The sequence below is a fragment of the Caretta caretta genome, chromosome 9 (genome assembly GCF_965140235.1).
Source record: "Caretta caretta isolate rCarCar2 chromosome 9, rCarCar1.hap1, whole genome shotgun sequence".
Lineage (NCBI taxonomy): Eukaryota > Metazoa > Chordata > Testudines > Cheloniidae > Caretta > Caretta caretta.
This window is the reverse complement of record NC_134214.1, coordinates 65,012,659-65,033,643: the sequence shown is the minus strand read 5'-3', so window position 1 is coordinate 65,033,643 and position 20,985 is coordinate 65,012,659. Positions and strand designations below refer to the sequence as shown.

Below are 20,985 nucleotides of genomic sequence, written 5' to 3'. Positions count from 1 at the left end.
CAGCTAGCAAGAGATGTTAAGAGTAACAAGAAGGGTTTCTTCAGGTATGTTAGCAACAAGAAGAAAGTCAAGGAAAGTGTGGGTCCCTTACTGAATGAGGGAGGCAACCTTGTGACAGAGAATGTGGAAAAAGCTAATGTACTCAATGCTTTTTTTGCCTGTGTCTTCACGAACAAGGTCAGCTCCCAGACTGCTGCACTGGGCAGCACAGCATGGGGAGGAGGTGACCAGCCCTCTGTGGAGAAAGAAGTGGTTCGGGACTATTTAGAAAAGCTGGACGAGCACAAGTCCCTGGGGCCAGATGCGTTGCATCCGAGAGTGCTAAAGGAGTTGGCAGATGTGATTGCAGAGCCAGTGGCCATTATCTTTGAAAACTCATGGCGACCGGGGGAAGTCCTGGATGACTGAAAAAAGGCTAATGTAGTGCCCTTCTTTAAAAAAGGGAAGAAGGAGGATCCTGGGAACTACAGACCAGTCAGTCTCACCTCAGTCCCTGGAAAAATCATGGAGCAGGTCCTCAAGGAATCAATTCTGAAGCACTTAGAGGAGAGGAAAGTGATTGGATTCACCGAGGGCAGGTCATGCCTGACTAATCTAATTGCCTTCTATGACGAGATAACTGGCTCTGTGGATGAGGGAAAAGCAGTAGACGTGTTATTCCTTGACTTTAGCAAAGCTTTTGACACGGTCTCCCACAGTATTCTTGCCAGCAAGTTAAAGAAATATGGGCTGGATGAATGGACTATAAGGTGGATAGAAAGCTGGCTAGATTGTTGGGCTCAACGGGTAGTGATCAATGGCTCCATGTCTAGTTGGCAGCTGGTATCAAGTGGAGTGCCCCAAGGGTCGGACCTCGGGCCAGTTTTGTTCAATATCTTCATTAATGATCTGGAGGATGGCGTGGATTGCACCCTCAGCAAGTTTGCAGATGACACTAAACTGGGAGGAGAGGTAGATATGCTGGAGGGTAGGGATAGGATACAGAGGGCCCTAGACAAATTAGAGGACTGGGCCAAAAGAAATCTGATGAGGTTCAACAAGGATAAGTGCAGAGTCCTGCACTTAGGATGGAAGAATCCCATGTACCGCTACAGACTAGGGACCAAATGGCTAGGCAGCAGTTCTGTAGAAAAGGACCTAGGGGTTACAGTGGACAAGATGCTGGATATGAGTCAACAGTGTGCCCTTGTTGCCAAGAAGGCCAGTGGCATTTTGGGATGTATAAGTAGGGGCATTGCCAGCAGATTGAGGGACTTGATCGTTCCCCTCTATTCGACATTGGTGAGGCCTCATCTGGAGTACCTATGATTAGGGGTCTGGAACACATGACTTATGAGGAGAGGCTGAGGGAACTGGGATTGTTTAGTCTGCGGAAGAGAAGAATGAAGGGGGATTTGGTAGCTGCTTTCAACTACCTGAAAGGGGGTTCCAAACAGGATGGATCTAGGCTGTTCTCAGTGGTAGCAGATGACAGAACAAGGAGTAATGGTCTCAAGTTGCAGTGGGGGAGGTTTATGTTGGATATTAGGAATAACTTTTTCACTAGGAGGGTGAAGCACTGGAATGCGTTACCTAGGGAGGTGGTGGAATCTCCTTCCTTGGAGGTTTTTAAGGTCAGGCTTGACAAAGCCCTGGCTGGGATGATTTAGTTGGGGATTGGTCCTGCTTTGAGCAGGGGGTTGGACTAGATGACCTCCTAAGGTCCCTTCCAAACCTGATATTCTATGATTCTAAGAGTGCCAGGGCTCATTAACGATCACACCTTTTCTCTTTCAATTCAGAGTTTTGGTGACAGTTGCCAAACTTCTGTTATTTATAGCAAAGTGGCACCTCCTACATTCCTGTTAGTGGTGGGGATGTTATTTCCTCCGTCTCCCCCAGCTTCTACTTAGCATGTTCTACTCATATAGCACTTTCCAGATGCACAGTGCTTCACAAACAAGAGATGGGCTTGAGTGACAATGTGCAGTGTTGGGATCAGTTCTGGGTTTCAAACCTCCACCACCAAAAATTGTGTGTGGAGATGTGTGGGTGGGTGGGGATGAGGGGGTCTCTGTTGTCATCTCTCGTGATTTGATGGTTAGTCTCGCAATATTTGTTTTTCTTGAAGTCCCAGCTCCTGGACGCATGTGACTTGAGGGGCAGGAGGAATTCAGCTATCATTTTTTAAAAAAGGAAGTTTCTGCAGAGAAGAGGTGGAAAATGTGACCCTGGTGCTAAAGGCTCAGAAGGCAAAGAAAAAAATCCAACTGTTTTTAAGTCTCATGATTTTTAAGCTGATCTCATGATTCTTTGGGGCCTGCCTTATGATTTTTGAACACTTGCGGCTGGCAATATTGGTGGGATTGCAGAATCTACTTCCCTTCGGCCCTTTTGGAAATCCCAGGTCTTTGGTTAGGAGCAGGCCTGTGCTATTCTTGGCTACATGGGCTGGGGCCAGTAGCTATCCTAAGGGGGTTTCTGACCTGCATGGCCTGTGTTTCTGACCCTCACATACTGCGTCAGTGCTCACTGGATGTGTGTTTGCCTTGCACTTCTTGTGCTGAACGTAGCCAAGGCTGGCAGTTTGTCCTGCCTGCAAAAGGGGAATGAGCCAGTTAACCCAAGACCCCAGCCGATGGCGGAGAAGGCACAGAAGAGCCTGCATTGCTTGTCTGATCTGGAGGTTCAGCAGAGATTCTTCAGGGCTCTTTCCCTTCCACCCTTCACTGCCCCTTTCCATTCCCTCTCCCTCTGGCTGAAGAGTGCTGGACCAGCGCCCTGTGGAAACAGCAGTGCTGATCTGAGGGAAGCAAGCCCCCTTTGGCCTCAGCACTCCTCTTCTACAGCAGAGGTTCTTAAACATTTTCTTTCTGAGGCTGCCCCCCAACATGGTATAAAAACTCCACAGCCCACTTGTGCCACAATAACTGGTTTTCTGCCTATAAAAGCCAGGGCTGGCATTAGGGGGTAGCAAGCAGGGCAATTGCCTGGGGCCCCATGCCAGAGGGGCTCCCACGAAGCTACATTGCTCAGGCTTCAGCCTCAGCTGACAAGGCTCAGGGACCTGGGCTTCAGCCCCACGCAGTGGGCCTTCGGCTTTCTGCCCTGGGCCCCAGCGAGTCTAATGCTGGCCCTGCTTGCAGGCCCCCCGAAACCTGCTCGAGGCCCCCTACAGGGCCCTGGACCCCTGGTTGAGAACTACTGTTCTATAACACACCCAGGTGTTTTTTGCTGGCTCCAAGGAGTTCAGGATGGCTGAGTCTGGGGCTGGATCCCAGCACCATGTGTTGCCGTTGCACTGACTGCCCCAGCATGGAGATCTGCAGCTCAGGGGAGAGAAGCTGGGGGAAGTGTGAGAAACTGGCATCTGTCTGTCTGAGCCAGTTCCCAGGCTGGAAGCGGGGCTCATAGATGAGCCCGTGACTTTTCCCTGCTGGTTCTGAGTCAGTGTTTATGTGGAGGGGGTGGCTGTTATGTAGCTATTACCAGGAGCGTGTAAGGGGGTTAATAAACGACCCAGCAGATTCAACAAGGAGCAGAGGGTTGGAGGGAGAGCAGAGTGAGCTGAGCAGCAACCTCCACTGCCTCCCATGAACATGCTGAGGAGCTAGCTATCCGTGGGTCGGGCTGATTCTCTGTGGGGGTACAGGAGTGGAAGAGGGAATAAGCAGGGAAACAGACAGAGGCAAGGGCAACCTCAGGGACACTTGCAGCAATCAGCAGCTGCACTGGAGAGAGGGTGTACGAGGGGCACTCGTTGCTCTGGGCTTATAATCACTCACCCAAAGCCTTTCCTGACTTCTGTGCTGCACAGGGCTAGAGTATTTAACTCCACATGCAGGCAGAGTGCCAGGCCACTGGCTTGCTCTGCTTGCAGGGCAGCGATCTTAATAGCAGCTCTGCCTTCCACCCTCCAAATACCGTGCACTGTCTGCCCCCTTCCTGGGACGGGCCTTACTCAGGGTTGCTGGCGTCGCTATTGTCTTGGCTTCAGAGTCCAGGGATCCCACTGGGTTGGTGAAAACTGAAGAGCGTGTTGGTGTGAGAGCCCCCTGATTGCAAAGGGCAGCCCAGCACAGAGGGAGGGAGGAGGGGACAAATGGGTAGAGATGGCAGGCATGCAGAGAGAGACAGAGAGAATGAGAGAGACCAATGGGAAGAGGGAGAGATACAGGGAGCTTTTTCATAGTGTTCCTGTAGGTGGAACTGAGCATGGAAACAATGCCGAGCTGCAGAAACTCCAGAGAACTCTGTGGGAGACAGATGGGAACGGGGACGAAATCCTTTTGGCAAAAACAAGATGTTTTCCCTGGGTACAGATGCGTGTGAGCCAAGCCCAGGAATGTTGATGTTGACATGTGAGGGAGTCTGGCCCAGGGAGTCCCAGCTGTGAAGGAGGGGAGTGCTGAATCTGCAGAGGGGCTTCCCCTTCCCACCCCTTCTGTCCCTAATGCAGGCCCTGGCCATCACTGTGATGCACACCTCTGCTGGGGCTCACCCAGGTGAGCTCATGGCTTGTCCAGGAGGTGTGGGCCAGGGCAGATGCTTCTCCACTGAGGCTCTTGACAGGGTTTCTGGTAGCAATAGGGAACCCCTGTGGCTCTTTCAGTGTAACCTCCCGTCCTCCTTCTCGTATAATGGGGTTTGAGGAGTTTCTGTTTCCACCTCCCATGCTCCCCCCACACCCTGTCCTCTCCCACCATGACGGGACTCAGACAGAGCCCCCAGGTACGCCCCGGGTCTGTCTAGGGGACTAAAAGCTTGCATTGACTGTTCCTTCAGGAATTTGTCTATTGACGAACAAACGCTGAGACCCCAGCACTCCATTTGCAGTAACCAGAGGACCTGGGGGCTGCTGCACCATTGCCTTTGCTATTACCCAGGGGCCCCGGCCCCGGCCCTGTACAGTGCCACCTTTGCTATTATCCAGGGGCCCCGGCCCTTTACAGTGCCACCTTTGCTATTACCCGGGGTGGCCCTGCCCAGCACTGTGTTCTCTTATATGTGCAGTGATTTCTTTGAATGTGGCTAGCTGTGGTACCTTCTCCCCCATCAGTGCCTGTCACACACACGTGTGCACAGGGTGACTCCTGGTGACACCCTGCCCTCCCTCACACACAGACAGCTGCCGTGGTACCCGTGGGGGTTAAGGCAGGTTGGAGGGAGCTGGAATTCCACCCGGACAAAGCTGTGATTCACTGGCAGAGCAGCTGCTGCCGCCGCCTCCCTCCAGATTCCTGGGGGGTCAGTAAACAGGGCAGCAGCTCCTCTCAGCCCCCCCATCCTGCTCCTTGCCCGCCCTCTGGTCCCTTCCACCCTTCTTCTCTTCCCTGTGGTGCTGCTTGCCTTTCTCCTGCTGCTGTCTGCCTGGTGCTGGGTGATGGCACTGGGAAGAGAGGGGGACAATGTTCTCTCCCGTGCAGCTGGTGGGCAGCCACGCCATGGATCCCTGGCTCTGTACAGGTAGGGGACGTGCTCCACAGCCTGTGTGTGTGTGTGTGTGTGTGTGTGTGTGTGTGTGTGTGTGTGTGCCTGCACACACATCTAAAAATACAGCTGTTCACATGCATCTGACTTCTGGAGGGAGAAGGATCCAACCGGCCTGCCACCTCGGCAGCTGCAGCCAGTGGAACTGGTACTCGATGTGGAAGCGCTGCTTTCCCCCACTCACCTGCAGGGGTTTTATTCTGGGGGAGCAGGCATTGCACACCTGGCCAGTGCATGGCTGCTTTCCCTCTGGCTCATCTATAGGACATAATCGGTGAGTGGCAGGCATTGTGGACTTTTACCCTTTTCCTAAACTAGGCTGGAGAGGATCACTCTTCCCGTGGAGTTATATCCACGCAGTTCCGTTTACCCCTAGATGGAGAAAGGCCATTGGCCCTGATCCCTTTGCAATCCCCCTGGGGACAGAGGAGGTGGCTAGGGCCATGCAGGGCTAACCTGCTTTGGCAGCGTGAGTATTTGCACAAGAAATGTATTGACTTTCAGTATACGGGCAGCAGCGTTAGTGTGAATGATTTATGGTATTCATGTCTAGGATTCCTCTGTACTCTGTGTTTGATGATTTTCGGGATGCTCTCTGGAATGACATGGCAGATCAGGGGCAGAAAATTAAATGTGCTTTCGGTGAAACATAAAACATGCTTCTTCCCCCACTGTGATCATTAAGTACCTCCCAGTTTTTTTCTGGGGAGTAGAGAAGTGATAGCCCTAGTGACCTGGCAAAACCCCCTTTGGATAGATTATAAAGCCAGACGGGACAATTGTGATCATGACCTACTGTGTCACTGCCCTGAATTAATTTCTTGTCTATTCTGCCTGGTCCTGTCTTTCCTTCTGTGCCATTAGCATATGGTCCCCTCCTCGCTCAAAACTGTTACAGGGTAGCTGTGCTCTTTCAAACAACTGCCAATCCCCTCTCCAGTTGAGTGAAGTGATTCCTGTACCGATCATTTGGAAAACACTTTGGGTTGAAAGGTACTAATGCATATTAATTGTTATCACTTCTGAGCCCTGCCAACAAATTAGAACTGGAGGGAAAGGTTGTGATTTCCCAAGCAAAACACAGCAAATTGTGAAATTGGTAAATGTTTGTGTGTTTTGACAACAGGCAGCAAGCTGCCATTGTGGTCACACACCAGCCCTCCATCCATGCACCCCAAATACACAGTGGTGAGAGTGTTTGTGTTGCACGTAGATCATGCCTCCCTCTGATTGTTTGTTGGTGTGTCTGGCAAGTAGGATAGTCTTTGCTGTTGTCATGGGACAGAGCACAGTCTAGCGATCAGAACTATGGAGTGGGAGTCAGGAGACTAGGTTCATCTCATAACTCTGCAACTGACTCACTGTGCAGATAATTTCCCTGTGCCGTGCCCCACTTTCCCCCCAGTCTGTGTCGATAATGCTTCCCTTCCTCCCAAGGGATTGAGGCTACATTCCTCATTGTAAAGTGCTTTGAGATCCTTGGATTTAAAGCACGCTGAATGCAAAGAGATATAGTGTGATCTCCTTTCTTCAGATGACTGGAATTCTGAGTCTCTCCCTAATTTTCACACGCATGCACTCTCTTCCTTCTGGAGTGGGTGCAGAGGAGCTGCAGAGTCTCTGGAAGTTGGGCCCCTGGACTGCCAGAGAATGTTCTCACCTGCAATTTTCTACAGGTGAAGCAGGTGGGAGCTTATAGTCTGTTTTTTGTGGTAGCTCAGGCTGCACAACCAGGGCCATTAATATTGTAACAAATCCGTGATCACCTACACCTTCCTGGTTGTCACTGTGCTGCACACTGGGGCCGCTCAGAACTTAATGGCAGCAGCAGGAACAGAATTTGAAGCCTGTGCCTCTTTGGTGCTCCAAAATCACAAGTTCTAGCCACTTAAGCTGAAGGGGAATATCCATGTAGAGTGGTGTGGAGTCTATGCCACACAGCTGAGCAACTCTGACTCAATCCAGCAAAAAAAAACAAACCAAAAACAACACACACACACACACAGAGCACAAGAGTAAAAACCCTGCATCCCCTTGCAGTGTTGTAAATGCTGATCACTGTATAATATGTCACATTGATAGAACATCCTTCAAGTGTTTTAAATCCTTAACAAAATCTCAAGATCTTTTGTGATGCAGGCCGGCATTTCAATCCCTTTGTACAGATGGAGAAGCTGGTTCATTAATGTTAAGGGTTGTGCCCAAGAACACACAGTGAGTCAGTGGCAGAGGTGAGAGCAGCAGTCAGTCATGTGCTCTAGCCACTAGACATCCTGTGTCTGGACTCAGTGTGTCAGGTGTTTGTGCTTCCACCTAGGTTAAAGCAGCGGAAGATGGTGAAGGAGCGCCCTGTGTAACCCAGCAAGCTTCCAGCAGTGCCCTCAGGCCCCAGGCACCTCTGGAGATGAATCTTTGTTGGAATGAAATCAAAAAGAAATCCCACAGCCTTCGGTAGGACTCCCCATGTGAAGTGAGCTTGCTGGTCTTTGCCCCGGGATTGCCTGCTGGAGATGTTAGGCACAAGCCTTGAGATCTTGTTCAGTTCATTTGCCACCCAAGTTCACTGTAACCTTGGAGCAGTTTTCCCTCTCGGCCTCTAAAGCAGAGACAAATCCCTGAGTCACTAACTCTTTTCTCCTCTGCTTGAAATGTGTTTTCATTTGCCCTTGCTTGTGCTCTCACTCCTTCTTTCCTCTTGTTTCCTCCTGTCCCTTTATCTCTTCTTCCCCATCCATTCCTGCTTTCTCTCTGCCCCTCTCTCCAGTCCTCAAGCAGGGGCGTGTGTGTGTGTGTGTGTGTGTGTGTGTGTGTGTGTGTTCTTATTGCCCAAGATAAGGACTCAGGAACCCATTCCCTTCACATCATCTTCCTCTGTGGCCTGCCCCTTCCCTCCAGACCCCTCTAGGAGCATGTGCCTTTCTGCAGCCTTCTGTAGTTGCAGATCCACCGCCAGCATCACTGAGAGTTCAGTTGGGGCATATTAATTGTGCTTTGCCTTAACACACACATCCTGGTCCAGGTAAATGGTCCAGGTGGCTACAACGTATAGCCAAGTCTCTGCCAATATAGGCATAGCCGGAGTTCAGGCTGTTTATACACACAAGTCCAGGCAGGTTCTTCTGCTCTTCCCCACTACACACTTGGAAATCAGAAACAGCTTAAGGGAGTCCTCTCACCTGCCCCTGCTAACACCAGCAAATACTTCTAATGCTGAGCCTCATGGAAGGTATCCTCTACTGCATGCGAGGCCAGGGCAGCATCCATGTGCATGCTCACCTGGGACAGGCTGAGGGAGCTCCTCCCTCCTGACACCAATGCAGGATATAGCCATTCTTTAGTCACGGGACAGAGAAAGTTTTCCCTTAGCCTGGCTGCCTCTTCTCAGGGCAGAAGGCACACACTGTGTGAGATTGGGCTGTGCCCTCTGAGCCACAGGCTGCAGGGGCCCAGTGCACTGTCCACTCTTCCCTTTTTGAAAAGCGGTGAATTCCCATCGGGCCTCATCCTTTTTGTCTGCTCTCTATAACTGTTGTGTTCCCATCCATCTGGTGCAGGGCTCGTCTGGAGGCCTTTTCAGACCACAGTGGGAAGCTGCAGCTCCCCCTCCAGGAGATCATAGACTGGCTGGGTCAGAAGGATGAAGAGCTGTCCGCACAGCTGCCGCTCCGGGGAGATGTGCTCTTGGTACAGCAGGAAAAAGAGACGCACGCGGTATGTTTCCAGATACACACTCCCTAGAGCCCTATCTTCGCTCACCAGCTAGGATGAGCTCCCGCCCCAGGTTCCTTGGCATGGAACCTGGATACCTGACCTGGTCTCTCTGCCCACAACTGTACTTGCAGGTTCCCCTGTGACTTATGTTTGGGGCCAGAATGCTGGCTGTCACTTGCACCTTTCCCCTTCCCTTATGAGGTGGAGCCAACGTTCTGAAAAGCTCCAGCCTGTATTTTCCCCAGTGAATAACAGATAGGATCAGTTCAGTTTAGAAAGTGAAGAGGCATTTTGTGTAAATGACAGAAAGTAAATCTGCATTACAGATTTAAAGTTAAATCTATGAAGAGATCACAGAACTGGATGCTGAGCCTCAGGCACTGACTATTTCCTGTTTCCCAACTGGCTGCAATATCCGAGCTCTCAGACAGACAGATGCCTTTCTTTGGCCACATTCATGCGGATCCTGACACTTGCCTGCTGGGATCTGAGAGACCAGTTTGGGTCATCTGTCTGACTTAGATCTACAGCTGACACAATGACGGGGATGTGAGAATCCTTGTGGTGTTACAGCACATAGCCGTTCTGATTAACCAATGTCATCCCATCTGAATTCAGGAGAATCATAGAACTAAAAGGGACCTCGAGAAGTCATCTAGTCCCGTCCCCTGCACTTGTGACAGGACTAAGTATTTAAAATATTTACAAAGGACCGTTTCCTTCTCCCTGGACCTACAGTGCAAACTGGCCATGATCAGAATGCCTCCCTTTTAATAATTCGTGGCTCAGAACGCGCCAGTAGTTGCCTATTTCAGAGACACTGTTGATCTACAGATCTCACCAAATCTCTCTCCTCCTTCCATGTGGTGGGATCTTCCTTGAATCCCAGGGCTGTTTATCCATTAACTTTCCTTTGTATGTTAAAGATGTTCACGTACCATCTTCTGAGGCGGAGCTTCTTTAACATGTCAGGTACGTGCTGGTAGTTCGCTTGTGCACTGGAGCGAGTAATTCACTGCACAGTTCTTGGTTGAGGAAGGAGCCTTTCAGTTCTCTAACTCAGCCTTTGTTTTGTCATGCTGTGCCTCCCCACTGCAGGCTTTCATGGAAGAGGTGAAGTCTCGGGGCCCATATATTTATTCCGTCCTGGAGTCGGCGCAGGCCTTCCTTTCCCAGCACCCATTCGAGGAATTAGAGGAACCCAATTCTGAAAGTAAAGGTTTGTGGAGCCTCCCACTCTCATCCCCCTCCTTGTCCTCATGTCAGCATGGCCTAGCTCTCGGATCCTGCATGCTGTCGTTCTGAGAGAGGAGACGGGCAGGGGGCAATGTGGCATTGTGTACCGCAGTGCAGCATGAATGAACTGAACGGGCAGTCCTATAGCACAGTGTTACCTGGCATTGGCACTCCATGTGTCACCATAGGTATGCCTGCACTGCCATCGTAGGGGTGATTGCAGCACCTGTCGACATACTTGCTTTGATCTCGCTAGCTTGGGTAGCCATAGCAGCAAAGCTGCAGCAGCGCGAACTTTGGCATAGGCTCTATGGGCCCGCCTGGGACCTTAGATCATTACTGGGGTGGCTAGCCTGCGCTGAAGCACATCACTGCTGTGGATACTGAAGTTAGCTCAAGTAAAGCTAGCCTTGGGTATGTCTGCATGTGCTGCCATCACATCTCCGAGGACAGCGTGGACATACCTTATGTCATGCTACTTTGTGGTGGGGCGAGGCACACAGCAAGCACGGGGTGTGATGGGCACAGTGTGTGGCTCGTCCTAGAGAGATGCAACATGGTACACGAGGGCATTGAACAGTGATTTAATTAGCATGCCTGCAAAATGAACTCTTGTCCCAGCCCTTCAACTGAGCCACACCCCTTATGTGAAGCCAGGGCCTCTTCCCTCCAGAGGTGGTGGAGAGCTCTCCCTTTTCTTGGTGACTCTCTTCCTCCAGCCCCACCCGCAACGGCTGGGAAGGAAGAAGCGCTCTGCCAGTCGCTGCTCCTCTCTTGGCCGGGGGGCAGGGTACAAATCCACTCCCAGCATTTGTGTGGGGTCCTGGCAGCTCCTGTGCTTTCCCCACTGATAGGGAGGAGGAGTGAAGTGATCTGGCCTGGCCAATAATAGGGCCCCTTTGCTGAGCGCTGGGCTCCCTACACTGATTGGCACTCAGCTCTGCCCCTGACCTGCTTTTTGACCTTGGGTAAATCATTTAATCTCTCTCTGCGCCAGTTTCCCCATCTGTGTAACAGGGATAACGCTCCCCTCGCATTAAGGGGCCCAGGCAAAGCTGCCTGTAACTTGAGGGGCTGTCTCTGCCTGGGGAAGGCATTCAGGAGTTGTGCTTTAAAGGCAATAGGGCCATCTTGACTCCTTCAGCGGAGTACTCACCTTGGTACCACAGGTGAAGCTACTGGTGGACGCAGTCCTTCAGAGGTCCTTTGTCAGACCGGCAGCTCCTGGCTGGGATGTAGCAGCGTTGGCTGTGGGGTCACTGTGTCCAATGGAATGTGCATGCTGTACCCTGATACTCTTTTAGGCAAGCTGCTTGGAAAATAGCTTAGCCTCATGGGCCAAAGCCATCACTTGTGAGTGCCGGCCATGATCAGACGGATGTTGGTAGGCAGGAAGCTTGTGACTGGCAGCGGGAGAGGCTGAGCTGTAATGCTGAAAGAGGAATGAATCTGAAGAGGGAAGGCAACCTGGGTGAAAGTGATCTGAATGATAGATTTCATGATTCTAAGGAAAGCCAGGAGTGAGAGCACCAGAATAAGGATGATGGATTTAAAAAAAGCAAAGAACTCAGAGACGTGGTAGGTAAAGTCCCCTGGGAAGAAAATCTAAGGGATAAAGAAGTTCAGGAGAGCTGCCTGGCAGTTTCTCAAGGAGATAATATTAAAAGCACAATTGCAAACAATCCTGATAGGAAGAAAGTTAGGAAGAATAGTAAGAGACTAATATGGCTCCATCAGAAGCTCTTTAATGACCTGAACATCAAAAAAGAATCCTACAAAAAGTGGAAACAAGGACAAATTGTAAGGATGAATACAAAAGAATAGCACAAGTGTATAGGGACAAAATCAGCAAGGCTAAGGCACAAAGTGAGTTACAAATAGGAAGGAACATAAAAGACAGCAAGAACAGGTTCTTTAAATACACTAGTAGCAAGAGAAAGATGAAGGAAAGTGGAGGTCCTCTACTTAGCCGGGAAGGAGAACTAGTAACTGATATCAAGGAGGATGAGGTGTTTAATGCCTATTTTGCTTCAATCCTCACTAAAAAGGTTAATGGTGACTAGATAGTCAACATAACTAATATTAACAAAAAGGAGAAAAGAACACAACCCAAAATGGAGAAAGAACAGATTATAGAATATTTAGATAAACTAGATGCATTCAAGTCACCAGAGCCTGATGAAATCCATCCTAGGGTGCTGAAGCAATCTCAGAACTGTTAACAATTATTGTGGAGAATTCATGGAGGACAGGAGAGGTCCCAGAGGACTGGAGAAGGGCAAACATAGTACCTATCTTTAAAAAGAGGAACAAAGAGGACCTGGCAAATTACTGACCAGTCAGTGTAACTTTGATACAGGGAAAAGGTACTGGAACAAATTATTAAACAATCATATTGTAAGTACCTAGAGTAGGATAAGATTATAAGGAATAGCTAGATTAATTTGTCAGGAACAAATCATGCCAAACCAATTTAATTTCCTTCTTTGACAGGGTTATTTTTACCTAGGGGATGCGGGGAAGCAGTAGATGTGATATATCTTGATTTTAGTAAGAGTTTTGAAACGGTCCCACATGACATTCTCATAAGCAAACTAGGAAAATGTGGGCTACATGAAAATACTATAAGGTGTGTGCACAAGTGGTTGAAACACCGTATGCACAGAGTAGTTATCAATGGTTCACTGTCAATCTGGGAGGGGTGTATCTAGTGGGGTAGTGCAGGGGTCAGTCCTGGTCTAGTACTAGACAATACTTTCATGACTTGGATAATGGAGTGGAGAATATGCTTATAAAATTTGTGGATGGCACCAAGCTGGGAGGGGTCACAAGCACTTTGGAGGACAGGATTAGAATTCAAAACTATCTTGACAAATTGAAAAATTGGTCTGAAATCAACAAGATGAAATTCAAAAAAGACCAGGGTAAGGTACTGCATTTAGGAAGGAAAAATCAAATGCCCAGCTACAAAATGGGAGATAACTGGCTAGATGGTAGTACTGCTGAATATGAATCAGCAAGGTGATGTAGTTGCTAGAAAGGCTAACAGTGTGTATTAATAGGAGTGTCGTACTGGGAGGTAATTGTCCTGCTCTATGCGGGACTGGTGAGGCCTCAGCTGGATACTGTGTCCAGTTCTGGGAAATTGGAGGAAAGGTTAATAAAACTGGGCATGTTTAGTTTTTGGATAAGAAGACTGAGGGGGGACCTGATGACAGTTTCCAAATATGTTAAGGGCTATTCTAAAGAGGATGGTGATCAATTGTTCTGCATGTCCATTGAAGGTACAACAAAAAGTAATGGGCTTAATCCGAAGCAAGGGAGGTTTGGGTTAGATATTAGGAAAAGCTTTTGAACTTCAAGGGTGGTTAAGCTCTGGAATAGGCTTCCAAGGGAAGTTGTGGAATCCCCATCACTGGGGGCTTTTGGGAAGGAGGTTGGACAAACATCTGTCAGGGCTGGTCTAGGTTTACTTGGCTCTGCCTCAGCGCTGGGGGCTGGACTTGATGATCTGTCGAGGTCCCTTCCAGCCCTGCATTTCTATGATTCTATGACATGTACTGAAATTGTCCTCTTTTTCCTTTCTCCCTTCTCTCTGTCCTTTGTTCTTTCTCTTCCCAATTCTCCCTGGCTTCTCCTCTCTTTCTCCTCTTTCTTCCTCTTGTCACCCCACCCTTGCATTGGCTGTCCCTGCTGTGGCTGGGATCTCCTGGTTGTTCACTGTGGCCCTGCTGCTTTTCTCATAGATGTCTCTCCAAGGCAGAGGATCCAGAACATCAGCCGTTTTGTCTGGAAGCAGGCGAATGTGGCCAGTGAGCTGTGGGAGAAGCTCACTGCCCGCTGTGTTGACCAGCACCGTCACATTGAACGGACACTGGAACAGCTGCTGGAGGTCAAGGGAGCCATGGAGGAGCTTAGCACAACACTGGACCAGGCCGAGAGTGTGCGAGAAACCTGGGAGCCCATTGGGGACCTCTTTATCGATGCCTTACCAGAGCACATCCAGGCAACCAAGGTACATCTCACCCTTTCTCTGTCCCTAAGGGAGACCAGTTGTGTCTCTCTTACTGGAGGAGATCTTGCAGTCTGATAAAGTCACTATTCAAATAGGACTGTGCCAAAATCCTGTCTGGACACCGATAAAATCAGAGGGACCAGTTCATCGCTAGTGGTGACTCCACTGACTGATAGGGCAGATTTGGCTTGTGATGTCTGGAGGGATAGATAATCCTGAGGTCTTCTCCAGGGGAGCATATTCCCCTCACTGTACCTGCTCAAACCAGGCACTCTGGATAGGACTCTTCTTCTTGTTGGCTACTAGTTGGGATCTGATTAGTATCCCAAGCAAGGGGACTCAATTCCATCGTAGCGCTAGTGTGTGCATCTTCAGTCTGGCTTGCTGGGTTCCTTCTGCTGCTCCAGCTCTCTCAGAAAAGGAGGGTTAAGCAGTGATTCCCACCCACCCACACTCTCTCCCAGGCAGTGCCAGCTGCTGGTGTACCCAGGCCCGCATCAGGGCATTGCTAGTGATGTTACAATGAAAGAGTAAGGTGAGTGGCTTTTCTCTCTGTCCCACCTTGTGTCTCTTCTCTTTGGGATGGGGGGCTCTAGCTGTTTAAAGAGGAGCTCTCCCCCATGAAGGACGGGGTGAAGCTAGTTAATGACCTCGCACACCAGCTTGCTATCTCAGATGTGCATCTGTCCATGGAGAACTCCCGGGCTCTGGAGCAGATCAACACCCGATGGAAACAACTGCAGGTAGGAAGGGGCAATGTGGGGGCAAAGTAGGGAAGTTGGGTGCCCTGTGAACAGTAGTTGGACATTATGGGGAAGGGGCTGTCAGAGTGCAACAAGGGTAACAGAGATCTGGGGTCATAGGTCTGAATGGGCCTTTTCTAAGAGAGACGGAGATAGCAGGCCATTGGGACAGGGAGGTGGTGAGTCTGCAGTGGGATTCTGGAGAACAGAAGCAACATGAGGGACAAGGCACAATGGAGGCTCATGGGGCAGGTTCTCAGCTGGCGTAAATGGGTGCAGCTCAGGTGACTTCAGTGGAGCCATAGTGTGGATCTGGCCTGTGGAGACTGAGAATTAGCTAGGCGAGGGAGTGGGCAGGAGGGTTTGGTTGTTGGGGGATAGGAATCCAGGAAGGTGGTGGATGTGGGGGAGGGGTGGTGCATTGCAGTGCCATGTTAGTACATGTGCAATGCCTCCTGGCCTGTCTAAAAGCTGAAGTCCTGGGGAAGTTCACTTTTAAGTTCCAGTTTCCCCTTCTCCCAGGCCTCGGTTAATGAACGCCTGAAGCAGCTTCAGGATGCCCATCGGGACTTTGGACCAGGTTCCCAGCACTTCCTCTCCAGTACGTGAGCAGATCCCCCCCAGTGTCCTCACCATCAGACACCCCCCGGGCCGGAGAAGCTCAGCACTGAGTCTATTGCTTTGTACAGATTCACACCTGCCTGCCTTTCTTACTGCCTTGGCCACACAAGATTTCCCCCAGAGACATATTCCCCTTGGCCTAGCTCTGCCAGGGCAACCCCAGTAACCAGCTTGAAAGAGGCACTATCGAGTGGCAGTTCCTAAGTGACACATGGCATTACTCAAGGTTGATAGCACCATGACACCGGCAGGGTACAGGATTTAGGTGCTTGTCTATATGGGGACACTCAGGAAAAATACGCCAAATGACTTCACACTTTACTGGATTTGTCATCAGTGAGAGTGCTTTAAACCCATGTGGATGCTCGTGTTTGGAAGTAAAGTGGTCTTTGTTCCCTGAATCTTAACTCTCTCTGGAGACAAGCCCTTATGCTGGAGGCAGCTCTCCAGGCTATTATGATCCGTATTTGCTAACCACGTGTGCCCGTCAGGTGGAGTGGTGCCCCATTCAATGACACAGACATGGTGACATGAGCCTGAAGCAGCTCCCAGTTGGCACTTGGGGCTGTGCCAAACTCAGTAATCCTGTGACTCCACAGGGCTCGATGGCAGATGGCAGCAAAAAGTCAGCTCCCATAGCCCACAGTGGTGGGTAAGGCGGTGAGAATGCGCCTGTTATTTTCCATTGTAAAGCGGGATGCTATTCTCACGTCAGTGAGCTGGCTCTGTCAGGAGGCTGTCTTGGCACCATGGCAAACCCTGCAGTGGAAAGCACTTAGGACAACATTTCCAAACCTGGGTATCTGATGTTACATAAAAATGGCTTGATTCTCTACGGGGTTGAGCACCCACAGCTCCCAATGACATCATTGGGGTTAGTGGGTGCTCGGCTCCTCTGCAGAGCAGGTCACTTGGCCTGGGTGCCTGCACATGGATTTAGGAGCCAGGTTTAGAAGCACTGACCTTGGTACTGTACTTATAAAGTGCCCGAGTGGAGGTGAGCTGTTTGGTGGTGGTGCTGGAGGTGAAAGGGTTTCCTTTCCCCGGACAATGACTGGTGCTGCAGGCAACCAATGCAGTTATGGTAGGGCTCCTGTCCATTCTGATCTTTCTGCTCCAGAAAAACAGGCCTCTCCTGAACTGACGGAGATCTCTAATGAGAGTGAGAGAAGCAGGTGTCTCTCACGCTGTGGCCCAGTCATTAGAGGGTAGCAACACACCCTCCAGCACCCAAATCCAGTGCAGTACACCCACCCACACTGATGCACATTGGGGTCTCAAGGATGGACCTTGTAAGGAAGGATTTCACTGACCAGGGACCACTGCCTGGGGCAATGGCAGTGTCCCAGTGTCAGGGTCCTGTCTGTAGCCAACTGTGGGGAGTGGGGTGAGGCTGGGGGCACAGAGATGGTTACTCCATTTCTGCATTCACAGTACAAGGAGTGCTGTGTCCCTAGCCCTACCTCATCTCTGCTCTCGAGAACAGCACTCGGTAGGCTGCAGTCTCTCATCAGAGAGGAGTTTGACTGACAGGCACGTCTGTATCTGTCTCTTTTTGCAGCCTCTGTCCAGGTTCCCTGGGAACGAGCAATTTCACCCAATAAAGTGCCGTACTACATCAAGTAAGTGTAGGGGGTCAGAGGCTGGAAGAGTGGCTGGTCTCTCTGTCTCACTTTCCGGGGCACTCCGTCTGTCTTCCATCCCCTGTGTGACTTTCCCATTCACCTCCAATAAGACCTACGTGGTCTTGATGGGGCAAAACACAAATTCTATCCATTCCAGGATCTCATGCGGTGAGCTCACCGCCTTCCAATCACACCAGACACAGCCCAAGTGGTCCTTTCTCCCCTGGACAGAGATCCTCCCTGGGCAGTCTCTGGTGTAAGTAGGAACCTAGGTGGGTCCCCACATTCAGCTGTGGTTGGGCAAGAGATGTGTTCCCTTGCAGGATTCCCAGCTCTGGGGACTCTCATTAGGTTTTGCAGAGGGGACATTTGCAGATATTAGAGGGGGGTGTTTGTGTGTGGGGGGGGCGTAGTTTAGCAAGTGCTGTTTTTAGGCACCCCCTAATGGCTGTTAGCAGGCGTTGGGGCACTGGAGAGTAGTGGGTGCATGTTGTAGGAGGAAGGACCCTAGCAGTCAGCCCACAAGAGGTGGGGTTGGAGGCAAAATTAACAGTGATGTTAGAACAAACTCATCACACCTGATTCCACCGGGGTGGACCCCCTGCCACCAAAATGCACCCCTGCCTGTGTGCACTGGGAATCCCCTTAGTATTATCACTGCCCCTTCCTCCCCCCCCCCCCCCCCCCCCCCGGAAGACAGAATGTGGGATTCTGTGCACCATTATGCTGAGATGGGAGGACGGGACCGTCAGGTGATGGGCAGAGGCCTGCAGGCATCTGCTGCCTGGTTTGGGACCAGAGGGAGCTCCGATCTGGGAAGTGCAGCACAGACTTTGGGGACCCTTTGCAATAAAAAGGGGGTAATGGCTGGCTGCAGCCGTCTGCCTGTTCACATGTCTGCCAGTTAATTTACATGTTTAGTGATTTGGTTTCCTTCTTTTTTTTCAGCCACCAGGCTCAGACGACATGCTGGGACCACCCCAAGATGACCGAGTTATACCAAACGCTAGGTAAGAGCCACTCTAGGCACCTCCCTTGGGGACCCCACTGCATGAGCCCATGGAGAGCACTGATTCACACAGCCTCTCCTTTCCATGCCCTTTATACGACAGGACTCGGAGCAATCCCCCAGTGCACCCTGACAAGTGGCAGAACTCCCTCCGCTTAGCTCCCCTCAATATAATGGATCCAGAGTCTCGCAGAGACCTGGTGTGATTCTGTGCTGTCTTCTGTCACGCTCGCTCCTCCTCACCTTTTGTCCCTGATGGAGGATTGATCCTTTTGTTTGTTAGAATTGGCACAACATCCTTTGGCTTGGGTTCTGTGCTAATTCAAAGGACACTTTCCCCTGCAAAGTCTGTGACTGGTGAGTGCTCCTTTCCCTGCCTCTGAGAATGAAGATGCACAGGCCACAGTTATATTCAATTCTTTCATGTTGTTTTGCAGCCGATTTGAACAACATCAAATTCTCTGCGTATCGGACAGCCATGAAGCTGCGCCGTGTCCAGAAAGCTCTGCGGTGTGAGTACCAGACACTGTCCTTGCCTCTCCTGCCCTCCTGCTCTGGGGAGCCTTTCAGTGCTTACAAGGAGAGGTTGGAGCGCAGCAACTGATTTGGGTTTGGGGTTGGTTCGATGAGACTGTCAACTCTCTCTGATCAAGTTCAACAATTATGTTAATGGTAGGGTCAGTCCTACCCTCACGTCAGAGCCCCTGTGATTCTTTTGGCTTTTCAGTCCCATTTTCCTCTGCTTTCACATCTTTTTCTCTGCTACGTTGCTGTGGAAGGCCAACACAAAGAGGGGAAACTGACTCGCTGGGCAGTGAGACGCTACACAAAGTGCTCTCCAATGGCCAGAGTAAACACACGGAAAAAAACAGTGAGACACGGCTTCCCTGTAATCTTTCAGTGACTGGGATCTTAGCTGTTACCTGTAACCACAGTAGGGGAAAGAATGCCAGACAGAAAGGTGGCTTTTAAATAGATGGTGGCTCTTTGATGATGTATTTTTGTAGTGTTTGGGACTGATGTCTTCAGAGAAGGTGTCCATACCTCTCCTCTTCATTCTGATCTGTAATGTTTCCTTTCCCTGTTCCTCCAATCCCTCACTTCTCTGCCCCTGGCCTGCTCAGTGGACCTGGTGACTCTGGACACAGCCTTGGAAATCTTTAATGAGCACGAGCTACAGCCCAGCGATCGTGTGATGGACGTGGTGGAGGTCATCCACTGCCTGACTGCCCTCTATGAGCGGCTGGAGGAGGAGAGGGGCATTCTGGTCAACGTGCCGCTCTGCGTGGACATGAGTCTCAACTGGCTGCTCAACGTTTTCGATAGGTACCTGCTCTCAGCTTCCCTGACTCCTTTCAAAGCCATAAAGCTGCCGCTGCTGGAGCCTGCACACTGCCTGGGCACTGCGTGGAGGGGAACCTCACTTCTGGAGCTCGGGTGGGTACAGCCAGGCCAGTGCTGCAAGGAAGCTCACACTGCCATGGGCTGGGGCCCAGCTGGCATAGGCAGGGCACTCCTGGGAAGAAGTTGGCATTGCAGTGGTCCAGCTGGCATTGCTGGGAGGAAGCTCATGCTGTTGAACACCCAGCAGGCACTCACTGGGCTCTGTTAAGAAAACGACCTTCGCAGAACAGAGGGGCTCAGCGTTGTGCCTCTCTGTTTTTCAGCGGTCGCAGCGGGAAGATGCGAGTGCTGTCCTTCAAGACTGGCATTGCATGTCTGTGTGGCACAGAGGTGAAGGAGAAATTCCAGTGTGAGTCACCACCCAGGGTCCGTGGAATAACTAGGTCAGAGCAGGAGTGGGAGGCTTCCGGGCTTAGTGAAGTTTCTGAGCAAGGAGGCCTGCCTGATGGGAGCCTCCTACCATGACTAATCTCTGCATTATGACTCCCCCTCTCTCTCTGAATCCCATACCTCCTAGATTAGTAGGCTGGGACTACAATGCTGCAGTGCAAATATAGACACACTTGGGTGAACTCCTCAGCTCAGCTGTGGCAAAGAGTCAGTCTCGGGATCAGAGCTCCAAGCCTTGCTTCATCTCCGTCCTCTCACTTCCCTTCCTCTTGCCCGAATAAAGCTGCATCCCCAGCCATGGGGTGGGGGGTAGGCACGCACCTGTACAACTGTAGTAGGAGTGTCTTTGCTATTGGTCTCTCACCCTTGTTCTCTTCATTGCTGTGGTGCTGGGCCACCTCCCGGCAGATCTCTTTGGCCAGGTGGCGAATCCCGGCGGTCTGTGCGACCAGCGGCACCTCAGTATCCTGCTGCATGAGGCCATTCAGGTTCCGCGCCAGTTGGGAGAGGTGGCGGCGTTTGGGGGCAGCAATGTGGAGCCCAGTGTCCGCAGCTGCTTCCGCTTCGTAAGTAACGTCAGTGGCGATGCATCCTTCTGCCTTTTCCCTTCCTGTGAGGGGTCCATCCAATGGGCAGGGAGGCAGTGGCAGCAGCTCTGGGAACGGCTCCGGGGGAGATCAGTGTCGGAGCTACCTCCTGTGACGTATATGCCTTTTCTGAAGTGGGTATGGTACCAGCTCAGCAGGGAGAGGGACAGAGATG

At 50.9% G+C, this 20,985-nt stretch overlaps 1 protein-coding gene across 6 annotated transcripts in view; it reads left to right on the top strand.

Moving 5' to 3' along the window:
* Nucleotides 1-20,985, top strand: part of DRP2 (dystrophin related protein 2) — a 52,547-nt gene that overhangs the window by 19,423 nt on the left and 12,139 nt on the right. For 5 of the 6 annotated variants that reach the window (XM_048864424.2, XM_048864425.2, XM_075132408.1 and 2 more), the window contains 12 exons: nucleotides 7,787-7,920; nucleotides 9,024-9,180; nucleotides 10,279-10,399; nucleotides 14,163-14,431; nucleotides 15,028-15,174; nucleotides 15,697-15,775; nucleotides 17,357-17,417; nucleotides 18,369-18,430; nucleotides 18,867-18,941; nucleotides 19,554-19,755; nucleotides 20,097-20,182; nucleotides 20,632-20,789. In XM_048864424.2, coding sequence (XP_048720381.2) covers nucleotides 7,787-7,920; nucleotides 9,024-9,180; nucleotides 10,279-10,399; nucleotides 14,163-14,431; nucleotides 15,028-15,174; nucleotides 15,697-15,775; nucleotides 17,357-17,417; nucleotides 18,369-18,430; nucleotides 18,867-18,941; nucleotides 19,554-19,755; nucleotides 20,097-20,182; nucleotides 20,632-20,789 — 1,551 coding nt within the window. Of the gene's footprint in view, nucleotides 1-5,312; nucleotides 5,446-7,786; nucleotides 7,921-9,023; nucleotides 9,181-10,278; nucleotides 10,400-14,162; nucleotides 14,432-15,027; nucleotides 15,175-15,696; nucleotides 15,776-17,356; nucleotides 17,418-18,368; nucleotides 18,431-18,866; nucleotides 18,942-19,553; nucleotides 19,756-20,096; nucleotides 20,183-20,631; nucleotides 20,790-20,985 lie in introns of those variants that run through there. The other variant, XM_075132409.1, reaches the window with a different exon arrangement.